This window comes from Ceratocystis lukuohia (genome assembly GCF_044167205.1).
Source record: "Ceratocystis lukuohia strain C4212 chromosome Unknown Supercontig2_pilon, whole genome shotgun sequence".
In the NCBI taxonomy this organism is placed as follows: Eukaryota; Fungi; Ascomycota; class Sordariomycetes; order Microascales; family Ceratocystidaceae; genus Ceratocystis; species Ceratocystis lukuohia.
The window spans coordinates 4,241,120-4,265,640 of record NW_027263521.1 but is presented as its reverse complement, the minus strand read 5'-3'; the positions used below and the strand labels follow the sequence as shown (position 1 = coordinate 4,265,640).

The 24,521-nt window shown below is 48.0% G+C and overlaps 8 protein-coding genes across 8 annotated transcripts; 2 read left to right on the top strand and 6 right to left on the bottom strand.

Annotated features, from left to right (window-relative positions):
• Window positions 1-2,072: 2,072 nt before the first annotated feature.
• Window positions 2,073-5,549, bottom strand: HOO65_021043 (Protein ral2; the record flags this gene model as incomplete). Its single annotated transcript, XM_071000224.1, has 1 exon — window positions 2,073-5,549. One exon carries the CDS (start codon window positions 5,547-5,549, stop codon window positions 2,073-2,075), a length of 3,477 nt encoding a protein of 1,158 aa, XP_070861681.1.
• Window positions 5,550-7,607: 2,058 nt separating this feature from the next.
• On the bottom strand, window positions 7,608-8,422 carry HOO65_021042 (uncharacterized protein; the record flags this gene model as incomplete). Its single annotated transcript, XM_071007010.1, has 3 exons — window positions 7,608-7,944; window positions 8,005-8,328; window positions 8,418-8,422. 3 exons carry the CDS (start codon window positions 8,420-8,422, stop codon window positions 7,608-7,610), a joined length of 666 nt encoding a protein of 221 aa, XP_070861680.1.
• A 1,993-nt stretch (window positions 8,423-10,415) lies between these two features.
• Window positions 10,416-11,503, top strand: HOO65_021041 (uncharacterized protein; the record flags this gene model as incomplete). The annotated part of the gene is made up of 4 exons (XM_071006896.1): window positions 10,416-10,505; window positions 10,610-10,741; window positions 10,807-11,089; window positions 11,160-11,503. 4 exons carry the CDS (start codon window positions 10,416-10,418, stop codon window positions 11,501-11,503), a joined length of 849 nt encoding a protein of 282 aa, XP_070861679.1.
• An 827-nt stretch (window positions 11,504-12,330) lies between these two features.
• On the bottom strand, window positions 12,331-13,099 carry HOO65_021040 (Minor allergen Alt a 7; the record flags this gene model as incomplete). The annotated part of the gene is made up of 2 exons (XM_071007025.1): window positions 12,331-12,918; window positions 13,076-13,099. The coding sequence occupies 2 exons, from the start codon at window positions 13,097-13,099 to the stop codon at window positions 12,331-12,333; spliced, it is 612 nt and encodes a 203-aa protein (XP_070861678.1).
• Window positions 13,100-14,509: 1,410 nt separating this feature from the next.
• On the bottom strand, window positions 14,510-15,937 carry HOO65_021039 (major facilitator superfamily transporter; the record flags this gene model as incomplete). Its single annotated transcript, XM_071000223.1, has 1 exon — window positions 14,510-15,937. One exon carries the CDS (start codon window positions 15,935-15,937, stop codon window positions 14,510-14,512), a length of 1,428 nt encoding a protein of 475 aa, XP_070861677.1.
• Window positions 15,938-17,645: 1,708 nt separating this feature from the next.
• HOO65_021038 (uncharacterized protein) lies at window positions 17,646-18,764 on the bottom strand (the record flags this gene model as incomplete). The annotated part of the gene is made up of 1 exon (XM_071000222.1): window positions 17,646-18,764. The coding sequence occupies one exon, from the start codon at window positions 18,762-18,764 to the stop codon at window positions 17,646-17,648; it is 1,119 nt and encodes a 372-aa protein (XP_070861676.1).
• Window positions 18,765-21,546: 2,782 nt separating this feature from the next.
• HOO65_021037 (RNA recognition motif-containing protein) lies at window positions 21,547-23,119 on the bottom strand (the record flags this gene model as incomplete). The annotated part of the gene is made up of 3 exons (XM_071006717.1): window positions 21,547-22,649; window positions 22,718-22,884; window positions 23,082-23,119. 3 exons carry the CDS (start codon window positions 23,117-23,119, stop codon window positions 21,547-21,549), a joined length of 1,308 nt encoding a protein of 435 aa, XP_070861675.1.
• Window positions 23,120-23,953: 834 nt separating this feature from the next.
• Window positions 23,954-24,439, top strand: HOO65_021036 (mitochondrial 37S ribosomal protein uS8m; the record flags this gene model as incomplete). Its single annotated transcript, XM_071000221.1, has 1 exon — window positions 23,954-24,439. One exon carries the CDS (start codon window positions 23,954-23,956, stop codon window positions 24,437-24,439), a length of 486 nt encoding a protein of 161 aa, XP_070861674.1.
• Window positions 24,440-24,521: the final 82 nt, after the last annotated feature.

Sequence of the window (24,521 nt, the reverse complement as noted above, 5' to 3'; positions counted from 1 at the left end):
GTTTATGGTCCTATGGCCCCTACTCTTCTGATATAACAGATCTAGCCGGGCTGGCTAGTAGCCAGCAAAGCAGTAAGTAGGTGCGTTGCGTGTCTTCCTTCCTCTTTATCTTTCTCCTTCTCTTTCTCTTTCTCTTTCTCTTTTAAAGACCCATTTTTACATTCCGGCTGTTAGGTTGGGCGGGGCTGAGAGAGCCATGCTGATATGCTATCGATACTAGAAGAATGAATAGGCAGCAAAAGGGAGGCAGCAAGACGGTGCAGATCCGGGAAAGAAGGGCAAAAGAAGCTCAAACACACAAGCACAAGCTAGCCAGCTAGCTCTAAAAGATGCTAGACTAGGGCCTAGCTTTGGGGAGCTCTTACTATGACGACATACGGGCTTAGCTCCTCCGCTATCAACACTCATCACATCACACTCACGCATGGAACTGCAACAGTTTCTGCTTGATTTGGCGCCTTCTCCAAAACAAAAGGTGTCCCTCTACAACTTACTCCTTCTTTAAGGCAGTGCTGCTACCCATGCTGCGTTTTTGTTCCTGAAAAATTCGTTGTATGTGTTCTCGTCGCTCCGCATCCTCCATTGCGCTGTTGCGCATTTTTAAAAACCCAGCACACCTCCGTTCCTCGGTGTGCTCTGCCCTTCTTATTTGCTGATTCTTGCTCCCTTCTTGGTCATTTCAAAGGCAAAGGAGAAAGGGGAAGAAGAAGAAGATGCGAAAATATTTGTTGCTACAGGTTCTCCTTTCTTCCCAATAGCAGGCTTTTAGGATGAAGCGCGCGAGATTGCCTTTGCTAGGCCTGGCCAATTCTCCTGAGTACTTGTTAATGTGTCGTTCGTCGTCTGCATACAGTCTGAATACTTTATTTCGCCACTGTACGCTGTGTGCAAAGCCTAGAACAGTCTTACTTTTATACCTTATAAGCACACGGTTAATACGCTTTGGTCAGCGTGTCTCTCTCTGTAACGCAGGCCATTGACCTGTAAGGAAATACATCGTCGGTTTTTTCTAAAACCAAACCTATGTATTACTCAATGCAGAAGATTGGCAATTCCTAGGGGCTCCTCCGTTTACATCTAGGTCCTATCCCTGACAATACCTGTAAGGATAACGATAACGGTGGGAGAAGCTGAAAGAAATCTCGCTCCAACACACAGTGCAAGACAGTGTGACCCGGGGCTTCCTTCAGAGGAGAATCCCAAGGGTCCAAGGGTGGCTAGGGCTTATCATGCGATCTATCTTATCTTATCGGTGCATTAGTAGCAGCTACCCAAAACTTTGTCTTACGACATGAAGAAAAAAAAAAAAAAAAAAAAAAAAAAAGTACAGAGCCTAACGGAAATCAAGTTTTTTCTCGGATTTATACACAAATCGAAATTCCCGACTGATACAAGGCTTTCGTCATTTAGCCTTTTGCTATGAGGCCTAAGAGGGCTTATACTCGGGATCCTTACCTCACTGATGGCAGCGCTGCCATTTAACGATTTGAGAGACATGAGCTTCTCAGCCGCTGCTGACAGGAACAAGCCGTGTGAAGCTTCTCACTAGACTGGACCTAACAATGCAGCAAAAGGAACGGCTAGCTTAAACTACTGTATAGACATGGTATAGGCCATGGGCAAGCAGGGAACAGGGAAGTAGTTGTGAAATTCGACCAGCAAAACGTCAACATAATAATACACGTGTGACCCAGAACTCGCGCCAAACCCGCAGGCTCTCCCTATGCTTTCCTAGTTGTCACATTGCGGGAGATGCTGTCACGCAAACTTCGAAGCACGGAAGCTGGCACTCGACGAGAAGCCGATACGCTGTAGAAATAACGTCATCTTAAAACTTACTACCAAGTCCTGCAAATGTCCCATCAGACGGGAGGGAAGACACAAATAGCGCCGCATGTTCCACGGAACAAGACGGACAATATAGTTCTAGTCAACGCAGCAAGATGTACACGTGGAGCACGTGCCCACCTGAAAATGAGCGCAAGGACAGAGATCACCACATATAATAAGCTAGTTCGCATCAGTTTACAATACCTGTTGTAAACTCGTGTATTCTTCTATCCTGTTTATTCTTACTGACCGGCGATACCTAAGCCTACACGTGAGTGTTGTTGGAGGTATAGACCACCGCTGCTTGCGCTCATACTAGCATTTGTACCAGTGCGTTCTCTCATACGACGGCCTTCCATCAAGCCCCGAAGACCCCTCTTCTGCAGGCCAATAACGCTGCTCAGCTCGCCCATCCACAATTCGTTCATGGATCCCGCTGCTTTGCTTGCTGCAGGAGTCTCGGTTTCTCCTAATTCCGAGCTCCATTCAGAGCCAGACACACTTGTCGAAGCACTGAGGCTTTCCTGGCTAGGTCTATGTGACGGGCCAGGATGGGACACTGAAGTGTTGATTCTAAGAGCGGCTGTTCGTGTAGCCTCTTGTGACTGGGCGGCAGCGTCTGCAGCCGAGGATCCCATTGTCATGTGATCCATTAGGTGGTCAAGACTGGTAAGACCACCAGCAGTGGCTGTCTCAGAGTCTGATCCAGTGTAGTTTGGATTCAGTGAACCATCGATTCCACGCCCACCACCAGCTGCCATGGCTGTAGCGTTGAAAACGGCCGCAGCATTGCGTGAGTCTAAAACCATGTGCAAACGCTCGACCACTGCTTCCAACAATCCATCTACCTTGTACGGCCGGGCAATTTGTAATAGAGAGCACAGTATCTGTGGTGTGCAGATGGTCGATGTCGAGGCGGGTAAAGATGAGGTGTACAAATAATGGACAAGAGCTTGTGCGGTAAGGTAAGTGTGTGGGAGATAAAGGCACCGTGGCCGGGAGGTAGGGTTCAGAGTCCGAGGTGTTGGGGAGCTGTAGGTATTAGAATCCTCAGCCCCAAAAGTAGCGCTACCATTTGATACACTGGAGGCCGAGGTGCTTGGCGGTTGCCCAGCAGATGATGAAGATCCCAGCGTGCTCTCAGATGCCGTACTACGTGACGAGTTCACGGCCGGGCTTCTCACCGTTGTGCCAGACATTCCAGAACGTAGAGTCAGGGCGTCACTGGTATCCTGAGTCGTTGTCCCCTCCCGCAGAAGCTGGTTAAAGTAGGGACCCCAACGCCTTGACACGATACGGGAGTTAATGGGGATTCGTTCTCCTTCGATACAGAGAATGTCCATGTCACACACTTCTCTCATTCCCAGCAGCTTCTCACCAAGCTCATCAGCTGCCCGAGAGTTTTGACGGCCTGCTGCAGTGTGGCCTGCTTTACGTGCAAGACTAAGATTTGGCGCAGTATAGGGACTGCTAGCAGAAACAAAGCCCGACATGGGAGACGAGTGACGCGGGTTGTCATAAAATCCAAAGGCTTCGAGCTCAACCATACAAACATTGCTGAAGTTAATGCGACGATGGTTGTAGTCCTCAACAAGACTTCGCTTGCGATTTCCAAGGATCACAAATGTATTTCGTCGATTCCACAGAATTCCCTTGTTCCAGCTGCCATGGCTGAAGACCGTTCCGCCAGCGTCGATTCGGTTCCACGTCAGGGTCTTCAAATCCAATGCCCAAAGAGCATATTCCTGCTTTGATGAAGTCAAGTAGGTACCACTGACTACAAAGTGGGTATCAATGACACCACCATTAGGGAATCGCAGACCCGGAGGTGTATGGGAGCCAGACATGGCTTTTTCAGTCAGTGAACCATCGGGGGCGCGGATTTGGAGTTCAAGCTTCACATCTAAAAAGTTGTAGTTGGAGTATATGAGCATAGAAGAAGCGGAATCTTTGGTGGCAGCATCGGGTCTTTGGGAGTTGTTTGGTCTGCCAATCTTGGCTGCAACGGCTGGCGGTAGCGCTGCTACAACACTACGATAAGCACCACAGCTTTTCCCGAGAGATTGTGTAGATGTCCATTTCAAACTTCGAAGATTGAAGACGCTAATCTCCTCGATGTAGTGGTTCTCAGCGTCCTGACCACCTAGGATGACCATTTCAGCACCTCCAGATCCGTCAATGTTGATTCCTATGCGACCTTCGTTAGGATTTGTGGCGGAGGCTGGGTTGTGTTGCAAGGCGGATAGCGGGGCTTTGTGAGACGTAAATACGGCCGAGGAGTCTAGGACAGTAGCGCAATGGGCGTAGCGGCCCTGGGGAGCTTCAGGAACTGGTATAAAGGACCATCGCTTAGTAGGGATGTCGTAGATGTAGACATCTGAGACGACCGATGGGGGATCCTCGCCATTTCCTGTCATCGCAGCCATCCCACCGTAGCAAACCATTTTAGTATCTCCAAGAGCACACATGGAGTGGAAGTATCGTGGCGCAGGGATATCGCCAGTGGTAGTCAGTTTGGTCCAATGTCTGCTAATGAGATCTAACTCATACATTGCAGAGGTAAGGGGGCCTTGTCGATTTCTAGACACGTGGCGCCCGCCAAAGATGTAGAGTTTGTCGCCCACAATGGTTGTGGTGACACCAACAAGGGGATGAGGCTCACGGCCAGTGGTTTTGTGCACATTACACATAAGACCGGATAGATGAGCGGATGCGCTGTTAGCAGCTGAAGGGGCTTCGCTATTGGAAGCGGGGGTAGAAGCCGAGACTGAGGCAGGAGTTGAGGCGGAAGTTGGGCCGGCTGTTGTGGCAGATGAAAGGCTAGAATTGGGAGTTCGAGGTTGTTGGTGAAAGGATGGCGATAGTCCAGTGGAATTATTATGTCGACGGTCGATATCGAGGTTTGATTGTGATTGCGAATGCGAATGTGAGTGTGAATGAGATTGATTGGCGTCGTAGTGGGAGCCATCGTGGCCATAGACACCACTAGATGACGGCATGTTGGAATCCATTGTATGCGAGCGGTGGCGTACCTCTACTTCCTTATATTCAGGGGTTTGAGGAGGGCTCTTATCAAGAGGATCACGAGACGTTGACAGGTCTGGCGAAGGAGTGGAATTGGGATTAGACTTGTCGGAGAACACAGAGTCGAGCAATGTCTGGCTTTGATGAATAGGTGGCAAAAAGGCAAAGGACGATGAAAACAATGGCGGCTCAGGCAGAGGCTTCTCGAGGCTCTCCTGAAGGCTAAATCCACGTTTATGCAATGGAGGAAGGTATGCCTGGGATAGCAGTGATGATGATGATGCTGAGTCGGACGACTGTGTAGGCGTAGAGGCAGAAGCAGAGTCGAGTGTAGATGATGCTGCAGAAATCGCGGTAGAGGCCACTGTAGAGACCACTGTAGAGACTGTTGGCGGCACAGATTCAGGCAGAGATACAGACGCTAGCGTAGCCAAGGTAGAGTCTTGGAGTTGTAGGGGGCTGGGTTTCTTGTCGGGAAAACGCTGGGACTTTGCGGGGTCGTCGCGGCTGCTGGCGTTTAACTTTGACTTGAAGCCGCGATATACGCCAGAGAATAAATCACCGGGTGATTTTGACGGGCTCGGAAGGGAGAGTTGTTCAGGTGTTGCAGTTGTGGTATTTTCGGGATCTGGCTTCGAAAAAATAGAGATGTCCTCGTCGATGTCGGATTTGGTGGTTGGTCCTCGGAGTGACATTGTAATGGGCCTCCTGACGCGTGCGTATTTTTTTTTTTTTAGGAGGGATGGGTCGTTTTATAGTGGCTCTAGAGTGATTTTTTTCAGTGATTGTCGGCTGGGCAAATCTCTCTGAAACGGGAGAATTGATGGTACCACTAGCAGCCCTTCAGCGAATAGACTAGAATAGAATCTTTTCTCTTCTCCCAAGATCCTATCCATAGACTGAGATAAAATAAACGACAGCAGAGAGCGACAGATGGTAGTGCAACAGTACTTGTTGGTAATCAAAATGATTGTCGAAAAACAACTAGTGGAAGGGAAGGAAAGAAAAAAATTGCAAAGAAGAAGCAAAATCGGAACAAAGAACAGCCTGTCCACGTAGTCGAGGTGAAAAGACTAGCTCGGACTTTTAAGGGCGACGCCAGCACAGATACAGATGCTGGGACAGTTAAAAAGACCTAAATCTATGGACAAGGACAGAAAAAGACACGAGATGATATAAACAAGGGGCGAGCAGGGAGGGAGTATGCTCGGAAAGAGGTTTGTGAAAAAGAAGATTGAGTTCTAGACCTAATGATGGAGTCTAGTCCTGACCTTGCTCTTCCCATCCTGCCTTGTGGCTCAACCTCACATCGAGCCCCGTCATCACCACGAAAACACAATAAGGGATAGGGCCAAACCCAAGCCACTGCGTTGCTGGTGGTGGCCATCAAACCGACTAAACTCACTCTTGTTGCTTACCAGGCGAAAATATGACGTTGGCGTTAGACCTTACAAACACGAGCATGTCTCTGCCGCTCTACCTGTATCTAGTTCATAACCCATGTAGCACATTGGGGGAGGGGACATGGCCTTCCTACCAGGGTTCATACTACTCTTCGCTAGAATGCTAGATTGTTTCAAACCCAAGAGATAGGAAGTGATGTTTTATGGACTAATCTAGATAAGTCAGCTTGGGAGAAGGACCATAGCCACATTGAGCAACTAGAAACCCCCATGGAAATGTGTTTGGGCAATGTTAGGAATAGGATAATGATGGGAAGAATTCTTAGATCCTTGATTGTGAAAAGGGAGAGAAGGGGACTGAGGCTGGCCAGGGCACAAAAAAAAGAAGAAAGAAAAAAGGAATGGGTCTTGGCCGCCCCTTTGGCCTCGCCTCATGACACAATTTGTTCGGATATTGTCAAGTTAGCCACCCGACAAGGAGCAGGTATTGATTGAATAACAAGAAAAGATCATGACAAGGCAATTGGTACAGCGGAAGCAATCCGGCTATTCAGAATTCATTTAAGACTCAATTCCTGGTGCCTAGTATACAAGCCACCCTATATTTGTGTTGCATATGAGCCAGGCCAACTTATTGTATCTGCATGTGTCCATGCGGCGGCATGCATATGCTCTTACAATGTTGAGTTTGAGAGGTGTGCGCACATGTGTGTGTGTGTGTGTGCTTGTGCTTACAACCATATACTATTTACCTTGCCAACTGCGGATTTGGTAGTATTCAAGGCAGGCGGAAGGGAACTTGTCAGAAGAGGTCGATCGTATACCACCACATCAGTTTCGTCCTATTGTACGAACGTGGCAAACAAGAAACAAGCACGAAACAGATCATCATCGTGATCCTACAAAATAGAAACATCCTAATTAGTGTAGCCTTTGACCGTCTACTAAGAAAATGCCGCTCATCATCCGCCCTTGCGAAAAATAGGAAGCCCATGCTTGACACAAAATGGGGTATTTCAATACTCACTCATCGTTTCTTTGTCACAGTTATCCATCTGCATTTACTGTTTGCTTAAATGTTGAATGTGCTATTTCGCTATTTTAAGACAAGAAAATACAACAAGGAATTCATTTGGGTAGGATGAATGGCCTACAAGACTATTGGCCAATTCGCTTTTTCATGGCTAGAGAGCTTTGTTTCAGCTCCTCTCCGCAGACAGAGTATCATATCAAAAGTGGGTGTTTAACTGCACAACTTGGCCATAGAGTAACCAAGCGTCGCATGTTTCCCGCCTAGATCGGGGGCGGGGTGGGGTGGGGGAGAAGGCTTGCTACCTGAAATTAACACATTTAGGCATTGACCTTTTCCTTAGGTAGAGGGGTGAAACGAAGGTAGGGCTTGACAATCCGGAACTCGGGGAACAGAGTTTTGGCTTCTTCGTTCTTGACACCGGGGTGGACAATAACATCGTCGCCGGGCACCCAGTTGATGGGAGTAGTGATGCGGTACTTGTCACCAGTCTGCAGAGAGTCAACAATGCGCAGAACTTCAGCGCTGTTGCGGCCGGTCGATGCAGGGTACGACAGGATGGTCCGAATAGTCTTCTTGGGGTCGATAATGAAGACGGAGCGGATGGTGAAGGCAACACCCTTTTCATCGACATTGGTAGCATCCTGCTCGTCGATCCTGAATAGCAAAAAAGTCAGTGCCTAGGTAAGATGCTGTTTAAAAATTGCCCCAACTTACATGTCATAGAGCAAAGCAACCTTGCGCTCCTTGTCAGCAATGATGGGGAAGGTCAGGTTGGCACCAGTGACTTCATTGATATCTTTGATCCATCCCTCATGGCTGCCGAGGGTGTTGGCAGACAAGCCAATCAGCTTGGCACCACGCTTGGCAAACTCAGGCTCTAGCTTGGCAAAGGCGCCGAGCTCGGTCGTGCAGACGGGAGTGTAATCTTCGGGATGTGAGAACAGAACAACCCAGTTATCACCGATAAAGTCGTGAAAGCTGATGCGGCCGGCCGTAGTATCGGCCTCAAAGTTAGGGGCAGTGTGGCCAAGGCGAAGACTAAGAAACAACAGGAGAGTCGGTTAGAAACAGGTACTCAATGTTGATAGAGTTCGAATCCGAACAGGAAGCCTCTGCTAATAACTTACGACATGATGAATAATAATGAATATTAGAAAAAGAAAGGGATAAAAATAAAAAGATTAGAGAGTATATAGAAATGTAGAGAGCTTTCGTGAAGGGGTAATGATGAAGAATGATAAACAATAGAGATGAGGTGCTGTGTGAAAACACGAGAAAGAGGGGAAAAGAGAAGTCTTATATAGCTCGAAAATTGGTTCCTACAGAAGTGCTTAGAAATGGCAATTGCTTCTTATTATTGATGACAACACTTCCCAAAGACGTTCTTTACTATTCTAAAGAAGGTACAATTTACTAGAAATTATGAAGTAGATGTTTGCTGGGGACCTATACAAAAGGTACGTCTAGGAGACATTGCTAGCTGTGGATGCCTTCTTTCCTTTCTTCCCTTTTCCTAGTTACGGCTATTGCGTGCTCGGCGACTTGGCCCTTTTTTACCAAACATCCCGCAACGGATCATAGCCTGCACATTTAATCCATACCCTGCACCTCGGTGTCTCTCAACGAAAGCCTAGAGAGTTTCAGCGATTCAGACGTCAATAAGCCGGCAATGTGCGGAGCAAAACAAAGCTTTTCTCTACTGCGGCTCCTGTAGGGAGCTTTGGCCTTGACAAATGGCGTCAGTCTACCTTGTCAATGTTGCCACTTTTCAAGGACACTCGCCGTTAGCCGCAATCATTTGATAGCTCATAGGATGAGATTGTAAGGTTAGTGGTCTCAGCAAAGTCCAAGATGAGATTCATTCGCGTACTCTTTACATGAGGGTATTATCGCTATTTCATAATAAGCCACTTCTAGTTATGTCTAGCTTCGGTCTACATGAGTGGTTTTCCACATGCCTAACCCGTACCGTAAGAGTCGAGCGCCCCTAATTGCCTCGCTCCCATTCTTGGTCAAAATTCAGGTGAAAAAAAGCTCGAAACGACAAGCTCCAGCACAAGTGTAGGACTTACCAAGCTTGCCCAGGAAGCGGCGGCATAGCATGCAAGTGGCCCGCCCTGTCAGGGCTTCCTGCCCCTCACTTGCATGATCTTGGCCAAAATTGCAGAATATGATGCATAACTGAGTCCTTCAATGGACGCGTGATTCTTGTAGTTGCTCACGCCTAGAGGGTACTAAAAAACGGGTATTATTTTATTGCTGCCGCTACAGAGCTGGACCGCATCGATCATTAGACATCGGGCCTAGTAATTGCGTGCTGTATCAGTGATGTGATTGGCTCGACTCCTCTCAATCAGGCTAGATTAACAGCCAACGTAACATGGGCAGCCGGACCTCGTCATCTCCATAGTCAAAACTGGACTGGACTTCATAATAGCCAGTTTGGAATAGTCCGCTTTGGTTACCTTGATTCCAGGATCCATAGATCCATAGTTTTTCATACTTCAAAAGGGGCCATCGTAATTGGCATGAAGGACATGAAGGGCATCTATGTATTACATAATCCAATGTGGCGTAGCACCCTTGTGGCTAAATATCTTTGGCTTGTGTTACCTACAACAACTTCACAACATCTATCGCCTTCAAGATGAATTGTTCGATGAAGCTGCGGTAAGCCGAGATGCAAAACAACAGAATGAAGCAGAAAGAACAATGGAGGCATGGCATCGTGCATATGTTTGTCTTTTGTCTTTCTACCCGGCTGTTTAACTTTTAAGGATGGCCAAAGTTTCGACTCACCCCCCCCCCCCCCAGCAGCAAACTTGACGCTCAAAGTAACCACCTTAATGGGCACTGTCGTCTTCCTGCCAGAAAAAGAAAGATAGAACAAAGCTCGAGCGATTCTGCCACATAGCCCAGTTGACCTCCTTTCTATTTGCTTTTCAGTTTTACCGGCTTGGTCTTTCTGCTGCTTGCTACCCCATGGCGATGGAGGCGACTATCTGACATTGGTAAAAAAAAAAAGAACTAACCGACAGCGCCGAAAGACATTTGGAGATTGGTCCAGGGATCAATCAGTCTTATCCATTCCTCTGTCTTTGTCTGTGTAATAGGCTTTTCTCGCAATGTCAGACGACCCGCTGTTTGATATTGATGGTACAGAGAGACACGATGAATACCTCTTGAAGAAGATACAGGTGCCAGCTGATATAACAGTAAGTTCATTAGCCAAGTTTACGAGGCCAGGCCACATTGTTGATGCGTGTATCCACTCAAGCCAAGCAACAGCAGCTTTGAACTATCTTGTCTCAATATTCAGCCTTCTTGTGCCACTGCTAAATCTATCAACACCGATCCTACGGCCAGCCTCGACGACAATGACGGGAACAACAACGCGGATAACTTCAACCTCTGGATCCCCACCCCTAGTCTGTTCAACATGCAACATGTCGTTAGTAAACCTCTTTTCTATGAAGCCATATTCGTTGTGCCATCTGCTTACATGCAACTTTTTAGGTTACATCCTACCAACGCGCGTTTCAACTTCCGGCTTCACCACAACTTTTTGTTCCTCCCAAAAGTTTGCGTAATCCGAAAGTTGTCTTCGAAAGGCCACAAGAGCTTCTCAACAGGGACCCAGGAAGGCTTCTATACTGCCGCCCCGGGCACCCACTAGAAATATATCCCCAGATTCGGAAACGGCATCCTGGATTTGAAGCTGCAGATCCTAACTACTGCCTTGGTGCAGCACTAGACATCAAATGCGATGACGTTTATGAACCTCCTCCGGGCAGTATCAGTAAGGCTCATACGCCTATCCATTGTTCCCTGTCAAAGACATACCTAACTTTATCCCTCATGAACTTCAGCGACACGCCGTTTCACCCAAGGAGAGCTTATCGGAATCAGGCATATAATTGCTTACATCGACTCCTTGGACTGGACCTTCGAAGCCACTACCTTGGTTCTCGACACATTGCTCAAACACCTTCCTTTGCCCAAGTACTATAACGAGTTTGAGCCTGTGAGAAAGTATGGGTGGAAGATTATGAACGCTGGCATCTTGACGGCGGCTGATGTCTCGGACATGACTACTCCAGAGTTTTTGTGTATGGTTGCCTTTTCGCGTCTTCCTTCATGGAATATCATGACTGTTTTGGTTGACGATCTGCCTCTTGCTGACCGTCTTTCTACCATGCTAGAGTCGGCTTAGTTTGCACGGCGCATGGTTGTTCAACGCGAGTCATACTATAGCTACACCCACATCTACTTAGGCTCGTTTCTATATAGATGCGCTCGTGTCACTAGAGTCTTGTTCTCAGAATCCGCTCACAACCCCATTGAGGCTGAAGCTATTTCCCGGGCTGAGTTACGCTTTCCTATGGGGGATCAAATTGTCTTAACTACACCATCAGTCCCAGACTTGACTCCACTCACCACCCCCCTTTCGGGAATCGTAAGTCAAAGCAGGGATGATTATTTGGACAATAGATTCGGAATGGGCAACATGAATCTAGACCTCGACCTGGATATAAGTCTGATGTCAGCTCTATTGTAAGCTAGAGCTGCCCCGACCTGGATATCAGTCTGATGTCAGCTCTATTGTAAGCTAGAGCTGCCTCGACCTTTTTCTTCCGGGACCTAGGACGAGCTATGGCTCTTCGTGGATCTCAATTAATGGGGCATATCAATCAAGGAACATGATGAGAGATACGGAGATTACTACAGTATTATGACCATTATAGAACAAGCGCGTTACCTGATGATATTGTTTTAAACTAGAGTTTCTTTATATAATAACTAAAAATTAAATGGTATCTTATCCCTGTCACCGTTGTTCCTCTACATTATCGAGCAATTCCTGGGTAAACCGCAAGGGCCGCTCTTGCTATCACTGCTCACACCACTAGCCTTTTGTGGGGGAGGAGCAGAGTTTGTGGCCTTGGGAGCGGTGGTGGTAGTCGATTTATTTGCCCCATTTGGAGAAGATGCTGCGACAGGAGTACCAGTGACAGTGGATTTGTGCTGGCTGCCATGCAGTCAACCAAAATGCTTGGCAACAGTAGCACCAAATGCTTCACCCTGGATCTCAGCAATCTCAAGCTCCAAGGCAGAAGGTTGGCGGGAGCCATCAGAAGAAGCGAAAGTGCCAGCACCCCAAGGCGAACCACCGTGAACCTCAGTCAGAGAGGTCAATTGAGGGAAAGCCTTGGCATAGCCCAAAGGAACGTAAATCATGCCATGATGGGTCAAAGTAGACATGGCAGCCAGGCAGGTCGACTCCTGGCCACCGCCCTGGCCGGCAGTAGAGACAAAGAGGCCAGCAAACTTGCCAGCAAGAGCGCCCGAAGCCCACTGACCGCCGGTGCGATCGATGAGGGCCTTCCACTGAGCAGGGAAGTTGCCGAAGCGGGTAGGGATACCGAACAGAAAGGCATCATAGCCATCCAGGATCTTTGGGTCGGAAAGGACGGGGATTGAGGCATCCTTAGGGCCGGCGTACATCTTGGCCAGAACCTCGTCAGGAAGAGTTTCGGGGACCTGGTAAATGTCGACAGTGACACCGGCTTTCTCTACGCCCTTCTTCTCGGCGGCTGCCAGCTTGCCGATGTGGCCGTACATGGAGTACTACAAATATATAGCGTGTTAGCACTAGGCAATGACTTAGCTTTGGCAAAGCACATTCGCTAGCAGGATAAGCCAGCTATGCAATAGCCGTTGAAAAAGAAAATTGAAAAAAATAGAAGATTATAAAGATATAGAGATTTAGAGCATGAAGACTTACATAGATAATAGCGATCTTTGCCATCTTGAATCGGCGGGTATATTGTGTCTGAAGTTTGGAAGTCAAATTTTATGAATGAGAGAGTGACGAGAAGAAGCAGATTGCAAAAGGGTGGAAATACGGCTTCTTATATTACATACTAGTATACCGGGTCAGCGGTCTGCGCAACACCGCCAAAGTTGAACTGCCCTGCTAAAAGCGTGTAACTTGTCCCAAGGGAGTCGAGATCGGAACCTTTGCCCTTGCTTCTTACGTCAAGCTACTAACAAATACGCATAGGAAATAGTTAGTCTTGCTGTTAGCAGAAGATTCCGCCTCCCCGTCTTTTTTGTCACTTTGCCAATCTTGTAAACTCCTAGATGCCATGCATTGCATATGCATGTACTCGGTATGCGCATATTATTCACCTCCTCTTTGTTAATTTTGGAGGGGTATGTTGCGTTTCGCAGCTCCGTCTGTTGGAGAATGGCATCCTCTCATTTTCACCATCGTCTCTTACTAAGCCATATCGGCATCTAAATGTCATGAATTCTCATGGGACACATGAGGAACAGGATCTTTTTCGCATCTCCTGGCTTCCTCGCCCACCGCAACAAACAACTAGACGCAAGGAAATAAATTGATTCGTATCCGTTGTCAGCAACATACTAACTACGGTGTTCCACTTTCAAAGTGCTGAATAAGTGCTGACTGAGGATACTGAAGTGTTTAGATAACACGCAAGGATTGTTTAGCATGCGAGCAGCAAGGGCAGCTCGCAAGCTGGCGTGCAAGAGAGATGCTGGCCTTCTTAACTATACATACCCCCTTTTGGCCTCGTCATGTCGTATACAGCTTTCTCTCGCGCATGCCCCGCGCCCTCTTGCTTGTCATGTTTTTAATTCCAGTCTCCCGCGCGCGCGCTGATGCATCGTAACCTTGTCGCCTGTCAGAAAATTTCCAAAAGAAGTAGTTGATGGCGCATTACATAATACCCAGGCAAGCAGCCATCACCGCAAACATAAAGTTTCGCCCCGTTGGGTTCTTTTAGGTCTAGGTAGCACATAATAGCCAGAGAAGGTTAATGCTGAATCATGAGTGACAAATCAAAGACACTTGGAGTTTTTTGTCTGGATGAAGAGTGATTATCAGACACTTACCAAGCTATGACGTTGAAACTTTTGCATGTTTATGCTTACGTGGTTGTCAATGTTGTTACACGAATTGGAAGTCGTAGAAAAATTGAAAATATTTTTATTTGTATGATTTAGAAAAATAGCGGATAATTCTTGTAGAAATATTCTGCGCTGTTGTTAGGGTTATAAAAGTGACATTAACCCGCAGCGTTGATCACGAATGCCCAAAAACCCTCAACTCCCGCAAAATAAAAAAAGCACATGTCTATTCTATTCATTAGTAAAACAGTAAAACAAAGATTGCCCCCCCAACTTGCACTCAGATGCGCCGTGTTTTATGTTTATAGCGATGCAAGACACGAGAAAGTAGCAACATTGTCCAGCCTAGCGCTAAGCCGCCACCGGCCCACGAAATGCCAGCTTTCCAGTTACGTGCTTCGTTGTCACCAATCAAAGCGCCAGCAACTGGCGGCCCAACAAGAGTGGCCAAGCCAGCAAAGGTAAACAGAAAGCCGATGCGGGTGCCAACAACATCTTTGCTTGGGGATAAAGAGATAACGACAGAAGAAGTGCCACTGACAACTCCCCCAGAAGCCATGCCATAAAAGGCACAAAAGACTATCATCCCAGCAAGCGAGTTAATGGCCATCCAGCAGAAGGCGAGAACGAAACTCATAAAAACCATGAACACCATAACATTGAGTGGCCCTGCTTTGTCACTGATGTAGTTGGGAATCACTCGACCCGGGATACTACCGGCACTAACGATCGTGATTAGGTATGGCGAGAAGTCCTTGGTTGTGATGCCTTTGTTGATGGCGTAGGTCTGTATGTAGAAGTACGGCACGTACATGGTCATAAACGCAAAGGCGAGGCCAAGGGCGCTTAGCAGAAATGGAATGTCTTTGAAAATTCCTGTGATGGCAGACCCTCCGAACTTTCTCTTGATGGGCTTCACGCGCGTGCGCATAAACACCACAGGAATGACAGAAAGGACGGTTAATAACGCAGCAATATATCTTGTGGCCCGGGCAAAGCCAACTTTGGGTTCCAGCTGGCCAAACATGATGGGCAAAATAATGCCAGCTACGGGAGAACCGGTGGAACTGATGCCAATAGCCAGACCCAGATGCTTATCGAAGTACTGGCTCATTATAGCCGTAGAAGGGAGGAAAGCTAGGCCGCATCCTAGGCCGACACAGAGGCCCTGTGACAACATCACCTGCCAATACGTTGTGGAGAGTGAAACCATGAAAAGACCAAAAAGAATGAGGAACACACCGGACAACATCATGGCGCGGAAGTGGCCGGCGTCATAAAGAGGGCCAACCACACTACCAACAATGAGTAAAAGCGCCGACTGCAGAGAGCCAATCCACGAGAGGTCAGAAGGCGATCGGTCAAAAAGAGTTCCGCGAGCATAAAATGTTTGGTATACACCATAGCAGTTGATTACTCCCCAGGTATTAGCCATAAGAACCCATGAACCAAAGCACTGGAACCAGGCCTCGAACCCTCCATCAGGAACGACGTCCCTATCTGGGCCCACGGGATGAGGCACCTCTGGTTCTCTTTTAGGACCACGTTCCAAATCGGCATCGATGTGGCCTTTGGATGTTGCGTCAAATTTGGACGAGTCATCTGGGGCTACTTGTTTGAACAGGCTATCGTCATCTTTTTGGCGGTCAAGTGTTTCGTTGTCACTGGAGTTGGTAGAGAAGCCTTTCTCCGTCGTGTTAGAATCCATGTTGCGCTGGGAGGTTGAAGATGCGAATGGAATATATACAGAACGGCGGTAATGATGCAAGAGCTCGGCGAAGAGAGAAGTGCCAAGTAGCAACGATGCGTGAAAGTAGTAGAAAGACGAAGCGAAGCGTACTTGGGCAAGAGAAAGAAAACAGAGGCTAAAGATAATACGACTTAAGCCTAGAACCTAAGAAAGCATTCGCCGTCTGAGGGCTGTGAGCATCGACAGGAAGTCTGCAAATCATAGTAGTAGCAACTATCACAGCGTTTTTATATCTCTATTGCTAACTATGGGACGGTATCTTACAAGCCGAGATCTAAACCCAGAGTGAAAACTCAGTTGCCGAATGTTGCCATACTATGTAGCTTGGCAAGGGTCTTAGGAGAAGCCGAGGGTAGGAGAGAAGGAACAAAGCTTAGGCGGCCCATTGTGCGCCCTGAGGCTCTGTTGTAGGTCCCTGGACATAAGTTGCATCCGTTCTTTTGTGATAGACAGAAGGGTGTTTCTTTCTTTGCGCTATTCATGTGTTCTCCTTATTTCAGATTTAATTGGTCCCTTGACACCAAATCGCCGGCAACTGGGGAACGAATATTTGCCGTGATCTAAATGCCAAGTGCCGAGGGAAGATAGCTCCTGGGGTGGTTGGAAGGAATCGAAGCGCAGCGAAAAAAAGATAGCGCCAGAACGTCGACACATAGCTGCATTCATATCCATGTTGACTCAAACGGGACTTGATATTCCGCTTGTGCAACTTTTCTTTTCCCTTTTCGTGGCTCTTGCTCTGTTGTGATGCTTTCTACTAAGAGTGAAGCTTGGTGTTGGTGCCGTCTAAGGCTTTGATGTATACGATGTATTGCTTGCGGCTTTTTGAATAGACTCATAGGTCTGATGGCTCATTGGAATTACTATTGTGCAGCATATCCGCGTATCATGTCTTGTAAGAGGTCCAAGGCCCCCTTTCGCGCCCAGGTGCCGAGTCTACTTGAAAGCTGCTATAGAACCAGGTATTGGATGTCCACATGTCTACGCCGGGTCTTTTCTAGACAGTTGTTTTGTTGCCTGGTCTCTCCATAGCATTTTTGCCGTGTAAAAACAACCCAGTTGCTGCGTTATTGAGGTTGTTGGATTAGCGGGATGTAGCCGTTGATGCGGCTCTGCGGATCGCGTGTCACGTTTCATTTTGGTCTTGTCTTTTCTTGCGCTTTGTTCCCGACAAGATTTTCGCCATTGTGCATACTTATTAGTTGTTGGACTTTGACTTCCAGACCCAAAAACATCAAGGGCAGTACTTTGTATGCATAGTACAGTGGATCGATTTCGACGGCTTTAGCATGGACTCTCGGCAGTAGAATGCGGCAGTTAGCAGGCTGGGAACAACACACAGACCATTCTAGTTGAGGGTTTACAACACCATGGCCGATGGCCTGCACGTTAAATTAGTCAGTCGCGTTATGAAGAAAAAAAAATATATATTAAGCATCAGAGAAGGCAATTTTATGGCCGTGACATTTCATATAGTACAAAGAGAGAAAACCATAATAAACCAAAGCGCCCGCTTGTGTATGATGTATAATGAGAGCGGCAACTCGCACACGAGGGTGTAACCGGACCCAACAGAGGAAGGTAAACGAGCAAGTATTGTGCTCGAGGTATATAGGATTCGGAGCGTATAGGGAGAGAATAGGTTGTTATGAGCACTGCAGTAGGCCTATGATGAGGTCTGGCTCATGTGCTTCTGGTCTGAAGGGTCATCGGTATTTGTAGTAGTTCTATTGCTGTTTATGGAGCCCTGTGTTGATATTCTGGGGTTGTCACTTAGATTCAGACTAGGGAGTCGGAAGGGTAGGGCGCCAGATTGTGAAGGCAGCGAGGAGTTTGGGGAGTTGACCTCTATACGAATCTCCTGGACATTTGTGGGTTGTCCTGAGGCTGGCGCTCGAGCTGAAGCTGTTGGCGAGGTCTCATGTAAGGATGGTGTGGACCCGCGACTTAGTGCTTGAGGGGATGAAGATCGGGATGACTCAGGGGTTGCTATTCTTGATCCATCGTAGGTAGGAGGCGGTTCTGTGGGAATGACAGACGATATAGTATTAACTGAATGACTGGTTACTGTGGTTGTGAGCGGGATGTCTTCGTATTCTGGGGGTGATAACTCTGTATTAGATGATCTGGTTGCCGTGTTGCGTCGGCTTGCATTGATGCTTGTGCGAGGTGAATCAGAGTTGATAGTTTCATGAGTAAATGGAGCCGGGGTAGTCAGTGCCGAGTTAGCACGTGATCGACTAGCAGGTCCTGCTGTGTCACTATCTACACTGAGAGCAGAGCCACTGCGGTCTCGTGTTCGCCTTGGCGACAAAATCGAAGCAGAGATACTGGCAGCGTCGGAAAGTAGGCCAACTCTCTCACTTTCCATACTTGTGCCTCTAACACGAGTACCATCGTGTCTTGCAATTCCGACATCAGCGTAAGCTACACTAGGTGCAGCTCTTTGCCGCTGTGCTTTGATACGCTCGTGCTCTTCACGAAGCGCAGCAACAAGGTCTCGTTCATTAGCGGCTTGACGTTGTTGCCGAAGATTCCGAAGAGCTACTGGGTCGTTGTTTTGGCGAGCCTCACGGCGCAAGCGCCTCCGTTCTTCTCGCTCTTGGATTTCAAGACGGCGTGCCAGGCGGATTTGATACAGAGACTCCATCTCGTTTTCGCGCATGTTTTCAATATCGGATTCCGTGGGAAGTTCGAGAATGACGTCAACACCATCTCGCTCGCCCTCGACACCCAAGACTCTTTCATTTTCAGCGGCATTTGGCTGATAGGCGGGAAGCGTCATAATCGACCGGATGGATGTTGCACGATTGACTGCCGTAGTGGTGAGGGGTGCTGATGCCCCCAAGGAATTCGAGATGGATGATGTATTGAGCCGTCGAGTATCGGAGGGTTCAGACAATGGTGCCTGCTGGTATCTATGAAGGAAGGAGTAGAGGACGGTTAGTTCCGGTACTGGGCATCCGACAAAACATAGTCTTGTAGTTTACGTACTTTGTTCTGTCTCTTGCTTTTCTTTTGCGATTGCGCATGAAGCAGAAAACCGAAACAGTGATCATCACAAAAGCTATAACGGCAAAACCAACCTAGTAGCACAAAGTTAGCATTATGGCCGTACTGAAAGGGACAGCGGTAGCGCGACAGGGAAGGCCCTACGATCATGGAAATGTTGTTTCCTTTGCTTGGCGTGGAATTTTGCCGCCGGAATAAAGAGGCTCTGTGACGGCCTTGGCCATCCGACTTTCGGGCCATGTTCTGAGGGTGTAGCCTGGCGGCATGCTGAAAGCTCCAGGGAGCCATATTAATGCAGGCCAAGGAAGGGCGTTATGTTGTTGTCTGGGCTTCAACACAATCGAGAATATGCCACCGAGTCACAAGAGGATGGATGGGATGGGGGAGGGGAGTGTTTTCGGTATGTGTGGATATGAGCAGTATATCGAACCGGAGCAAAGGCCCAGGCGTTGAAGTCGCAGCGGCCAGATTCTAAGGATGACGTTATCTTGGATTCATTCAGTCGGAGTAGTCATTTGTAAGACAATATCAATATTGGCTTTCCAGGCTGCAAGAAAGCAAAAAAGACAACGACAAGACTAGAGTCGGAGGGCAAACGAAGCCAGAAGACAACAAGCCAAAGCGCAATGCGGGTTGACAGCCGACAAAGACTGGTTGTTACAAGAGGGTGTATGTTTCTTGTTCCGTGCAGCTTTCGTGGGGCTTTCACAGGCACAGACAAGGCAAGCACAGTATAACCGGTTTGTGGGAGAAGACTTGGTGCTTTGGCGATTTTACCGCATGAGGATGGGAGAGGTTTGTAGGAGGGAAAAATTCAAAAAAAATCCAGAGAAAAAGCAATGTATATGAAGTCTGGAAAAGACGGATAAACCTTGGAATGCAGAAAGAGAGAAAGGCACATGACAGTAGTAAAATACAGTACAGTATAATGGAAGCAATTGCCTATTTGCTCAGATCAGGAAAAGGTCTTCGCTGATTGGAGACTGATTTTGTCGTTCTGTTGCGTGGTGCAGGGAGGGGAGGGCAAGTGGTTACTGGGAATCGAACTGTATCTTGAATGCTTCTGGCTGATGATGGGAAAAGCTTGTGTACGCGTACTGCTTGTGCATATGGATAAAGCCAAAGCTATATGAAGTCATGGATGGATAGCCAACTTGAAAGGGTAAAAAAAAAAAGAGCAGTATAGCTCAATGCCTGCGCCTCGCTCCTCTCCCATACTATGCACTAATGCGTGCGTTGTCGTTGGATGGATGGATGGATGACATGGGCTGAATAGCTAAGTTTTGCATGGCTGGGGCCTATTTCAGGGTACCATTGATACATTATCTCCTTTTGCTTTGAATCTATGCAGCTGATGCTGTTGAACCCTGACTGACTCTGGACCAGGCTTTTAATGGACTCTGTCTCTCCAACTTAGAACGAGAACTAGCACCAGAACTAGAACGCAGTAGCACATAACCCCGAGCCGCCTCTTCTGTGTTTCCCAATCCTGGCTTGCAAGCTTTACTTTCCGTGTATATTCGAGGGGGACCTGTTCTTTGTCATAGGATAGGGCCTGTTTTCACGGGTACGAACGTCTGGGAAGAGGCCAAGACGAGATGCTCTTACTGGGTCAGGAACCCCCAACCACACAGCCAAGGCTGGCCACACAGCACACAGCGGGGATAGCGTCCATACACCCTGTCTCGTTTAAAATCAGTCAGAAAAAAAAAAGAAGCGGAAGCCCCATCCAAGGAATAATTCGAACAGCTGGAATAAGCTTGAGGAAATGAAGGAGTCTATCGACAAGGGGCGATGCTTAGCCCGCCAGCCTTCAGATCATCAGCAACACGGGAACGAAGAATGGTCTGTCAGTAACATGTAGACATGTGTACTGTACTGCCTAGTGTAAATACTACCCCCCAATAGGGTCTTATTTAGTGTTGTTGACCAGTCTCGTATGCTGCCTTGCGATTTTTTTCATCCAGCCTCCCCGCCTGTGTTAGTCCCCAGTGTCATGACCTAGCATGGGGCAATCAAATAATTGTGGCTGGATGTGAGCAAAGCTAGGGGCTAGTGTGAATAAGGAAGAAGGGGCGATGTACTGTGCTGCACATTATTCGTTACTCAACACCCGTAAGTTAGGCAAGTATCCGAAGATGGCATAACAGGACGCTGCGCCACAATATTAGACGGGCTTAGTTGCTCCAACATAAACGCCGACCCCGTCTTGTTCCTGCTAGAGCTTGTTTATGACAGGATCTAGTCCAAGAAGAGTTCAATTAGCGCAGATTCTTAGACATTCTCCCTCCCGTATAGAGAGGAAAAGTCCGACGGCCAGTTTAGCTCGTTCTAGAAACCCTTTATTCATGTTCTATTTATATCAACAGGACGGCCAGCTTTTTACATGTTCAAAATCGCCAGGCTCCAGAACTTCTCGATCATCATTATGATCTCTGTATATAAAACTGCTCCGATAATATTGCACTTCTCGTCCCTTCAACCAAACTTCTTCTCAAACTTTCGCAGCATCCCAGTCACGCCCTTCTCCAGCCGCGCAGCCTTAGCATCCAGGTTTAGCTTCCCCCAGATAGAGTAGTCGGCTTTGATTGAAACTGAGGGTTGATTTCAGCCTGGCTCTGTGGCTGATGTTGGACCTGCGAGGGGTGCCCCGCTGTTGGGGGAGGGGATATGAGAGCTGCGGGTTCTGTGGTTGAAGCTGGGGCCAGCCCCGAACCCGCAACCGGAGCAGCAGAAGGGTCCACCGTGTGAGGCTGACTTTCATGTTGCTGCCCCGAACTAACAACATTTTGAGGCAGGATAGATGGATTATATGTTCCACTAGTCATGACACCTGGCACCGAAGCTATTTGCTGTGCCGAGGGCAGCAGTGGGGGAGGCGGGGGAGGAGGTATCGAGATATACGAGCTTGATGATGCAGTACCAATGCGGTTCATCCCGCTATGTGGCGGGGGAGCAAAGCCCATCATCCCGATAGGCGCAAACCCAGGGCTGGCCATACCATTAGCAGCAGGGTGATCCGCTGGAAGACGGAAGCCTGGAGTAAATGGGCTTTGCTGATAGTCAACAGCCATGGCAGTAGCCAAAGGATTTACGCCGCTATCGTCCTCTGGGGGTGGTGTCTTCTCACGTGTAACATGTTGCTCAGGAGCCGCAGGGGCTGCAGGATTGTATGCCATAGGTACAAATGCGGGGGCCGGGTTTGTAGTGGCTGTAGTGGCAGAAGAGGTAGCGGGAATAGTCGTCGCTAATTCAGTCGAGGTAATCGAAAGTGGAGAGGCCACGGAGTTTACCGTCGATGGAACCCCCGGAGGAGGGCCTGGGATAGAAGCAGGAGTGGTATATACGGCATCGGATATAACCGTAGTCTCTAGTTGCCGCACAATCGGGCTGACAGCCGTTGAAGGAGGGCCTGGCTCGTCTTGGACATCAATTTGAGAACTTGGAAGTATGCGCCGCAGGTTGTTCAAGAACTGCAAAGCGTCGTTCTGAGTCCAAAAGTAAATATCCAGAGAGTGGAGCTTGTAGTGATACTTGTTCTGGTTCTGGGGGTCATATGTCGGCAGGTGCCATTCGTGATTGCCGGCCGTATCACCAACCGCGAGAGACACCATACAAGAGTGACGATATGAATATCCCACGTGAATAAGATCCAAGACTAGTAAGTTACTGTCAGCTATGTTACAAACTTTTTATTTTTATTTTTCACGGCCTGTAACTACTTACAGCCCTCAACAGCATCTTGGTCATCAGTGCCTACGTGGTTGGCAATTTCAATGCGGGCCCTGCGAGAGGAGGCGTCCTCGAAAAGGTACACATATGATGTTTTATCAAAGCGATGATGACGGGGTTTAGCAGCGGGGTCACCATAGAAATAATGGACATCGGCAAATCTAGAAAAGTACAGGACAAAAAGATCAGTCAGAAAATAGGCTATTGATATCCAAGGTATTGCTAGGCTTTGTAAATGAGCCGTGACTATATAGCATAGCACCTGAAACATGAGAAGACCTGCAAAACAGGCCATCATCAACATGATGCATGCAGAGGCTATTAAGCCCATATGGAGGTCATGGGGAAAGAAACTTACAGTGTTGCCACATTTTCTTCACCCGGATTAGCCGCCATGGTAATGATATAATCAGCGTCTGTAGATGGCGACTGTCCAAGCGTAGTTCGTATCAAAGTTGCTCAGTGACAATATTTATGAGGCTAGGTTATCGCGTGAGAACGGTCAAGTCAGATAAGTTCATAAAGCCGTTTACCAGCACTGTCTATGCAACTTGAAGGCTGTGAAGATGGTAGGGTATGTAGAGTACATAATAGACTGGTGATTGAAAGGAAGGACAGTTTTGCAGTAAGCAAAGAGGAAAAGAGAGGAAAGAAAGATAATCTCAGTCGGAAATTCTTCCACGACTAGAAGAGCAGGGCAAAAAGGATTCTATCCCCCCTCTCCCTTCCCCTTGTTACTTCTTCTCTTCCTGTTATTTTGCTATTCATTGGGCTTGCGGGTGATTGCACCACCTTAAAATTCACGTTGAACGTTGTTAGTGATCAAATAACGTCGGCGCTTAAACCAGTGCCCTGACCAACCAATCAACTTGAAGGAGCTCTACCCCCACCAAACATGATTAGTCATCTATAAACCCTAGAAAATTTTGGGTGTAGCTTTGTGCCAAGGTATCACGAGTTTATCATAGATCTACTACGGACAGGACTCGAATCATCAGAAGGCCCTGCCTGTGCCAACATCCTTTTTTAATCCATCAGGTGCAATTAAAAGTGCCCTCCTTCCTTGCCTTCTTTTCTCGCTTCTCATTTCTCTCCATTGGCCCCTTCACTTCTTTTCCGCAACAGGCCTCAGCCATCAACGAGAAGTCAACACCACGCGACATCACCGATAATAAAACCTTTGACCAAGCAACCCTGCCCCTTAAAGGCCTATCATAACCCGCGCCCAAGATGGGTATCCCTTCAATCCCGAAAATGTGCTCGCACTTGCAAAATGCGTGTCGAGCACGCCTTACCTTGACCTCGGTTCCCAACACTAAATACAACCTGAATCTCGCTCTAGCGCTTCACCGTCATGGCTTCATTAGCTCTGTGACCCGCGGCAGTATGCAACCGCCGAGTCCCGAGTTGATCGGCACTCAGCCGCCGGAGCCCGTCACACACTTCAACGTTTCCACTCGTCGGATATGGCTGGGCTTGAAGTACTGGGAGGACAAGCCTGTCATGAGCAACCTTACATCTATGTCGTCATCAAAACGTTGGGTGACTGCCTCTCTTAGTGAGCTGCACAAACTAACTCGTGGATTACCTACGGGCCAGATTCCCGGCCTGAATATCGGCGAATCCTTGTTTTTGACAACTGATATCGGTGTTTTGGAGAGCCGCGAGGCAATTGAGAAGCGCAGAGGAGGACTGCTATTATGCCGCGTGTCATGAGCTAAAACCAATGGGTCTACTGCGCTGCAAGGAAAAAATGGGCACATATTCTTGTCCGAGCCCGGCCCAAGTTCAACTAACC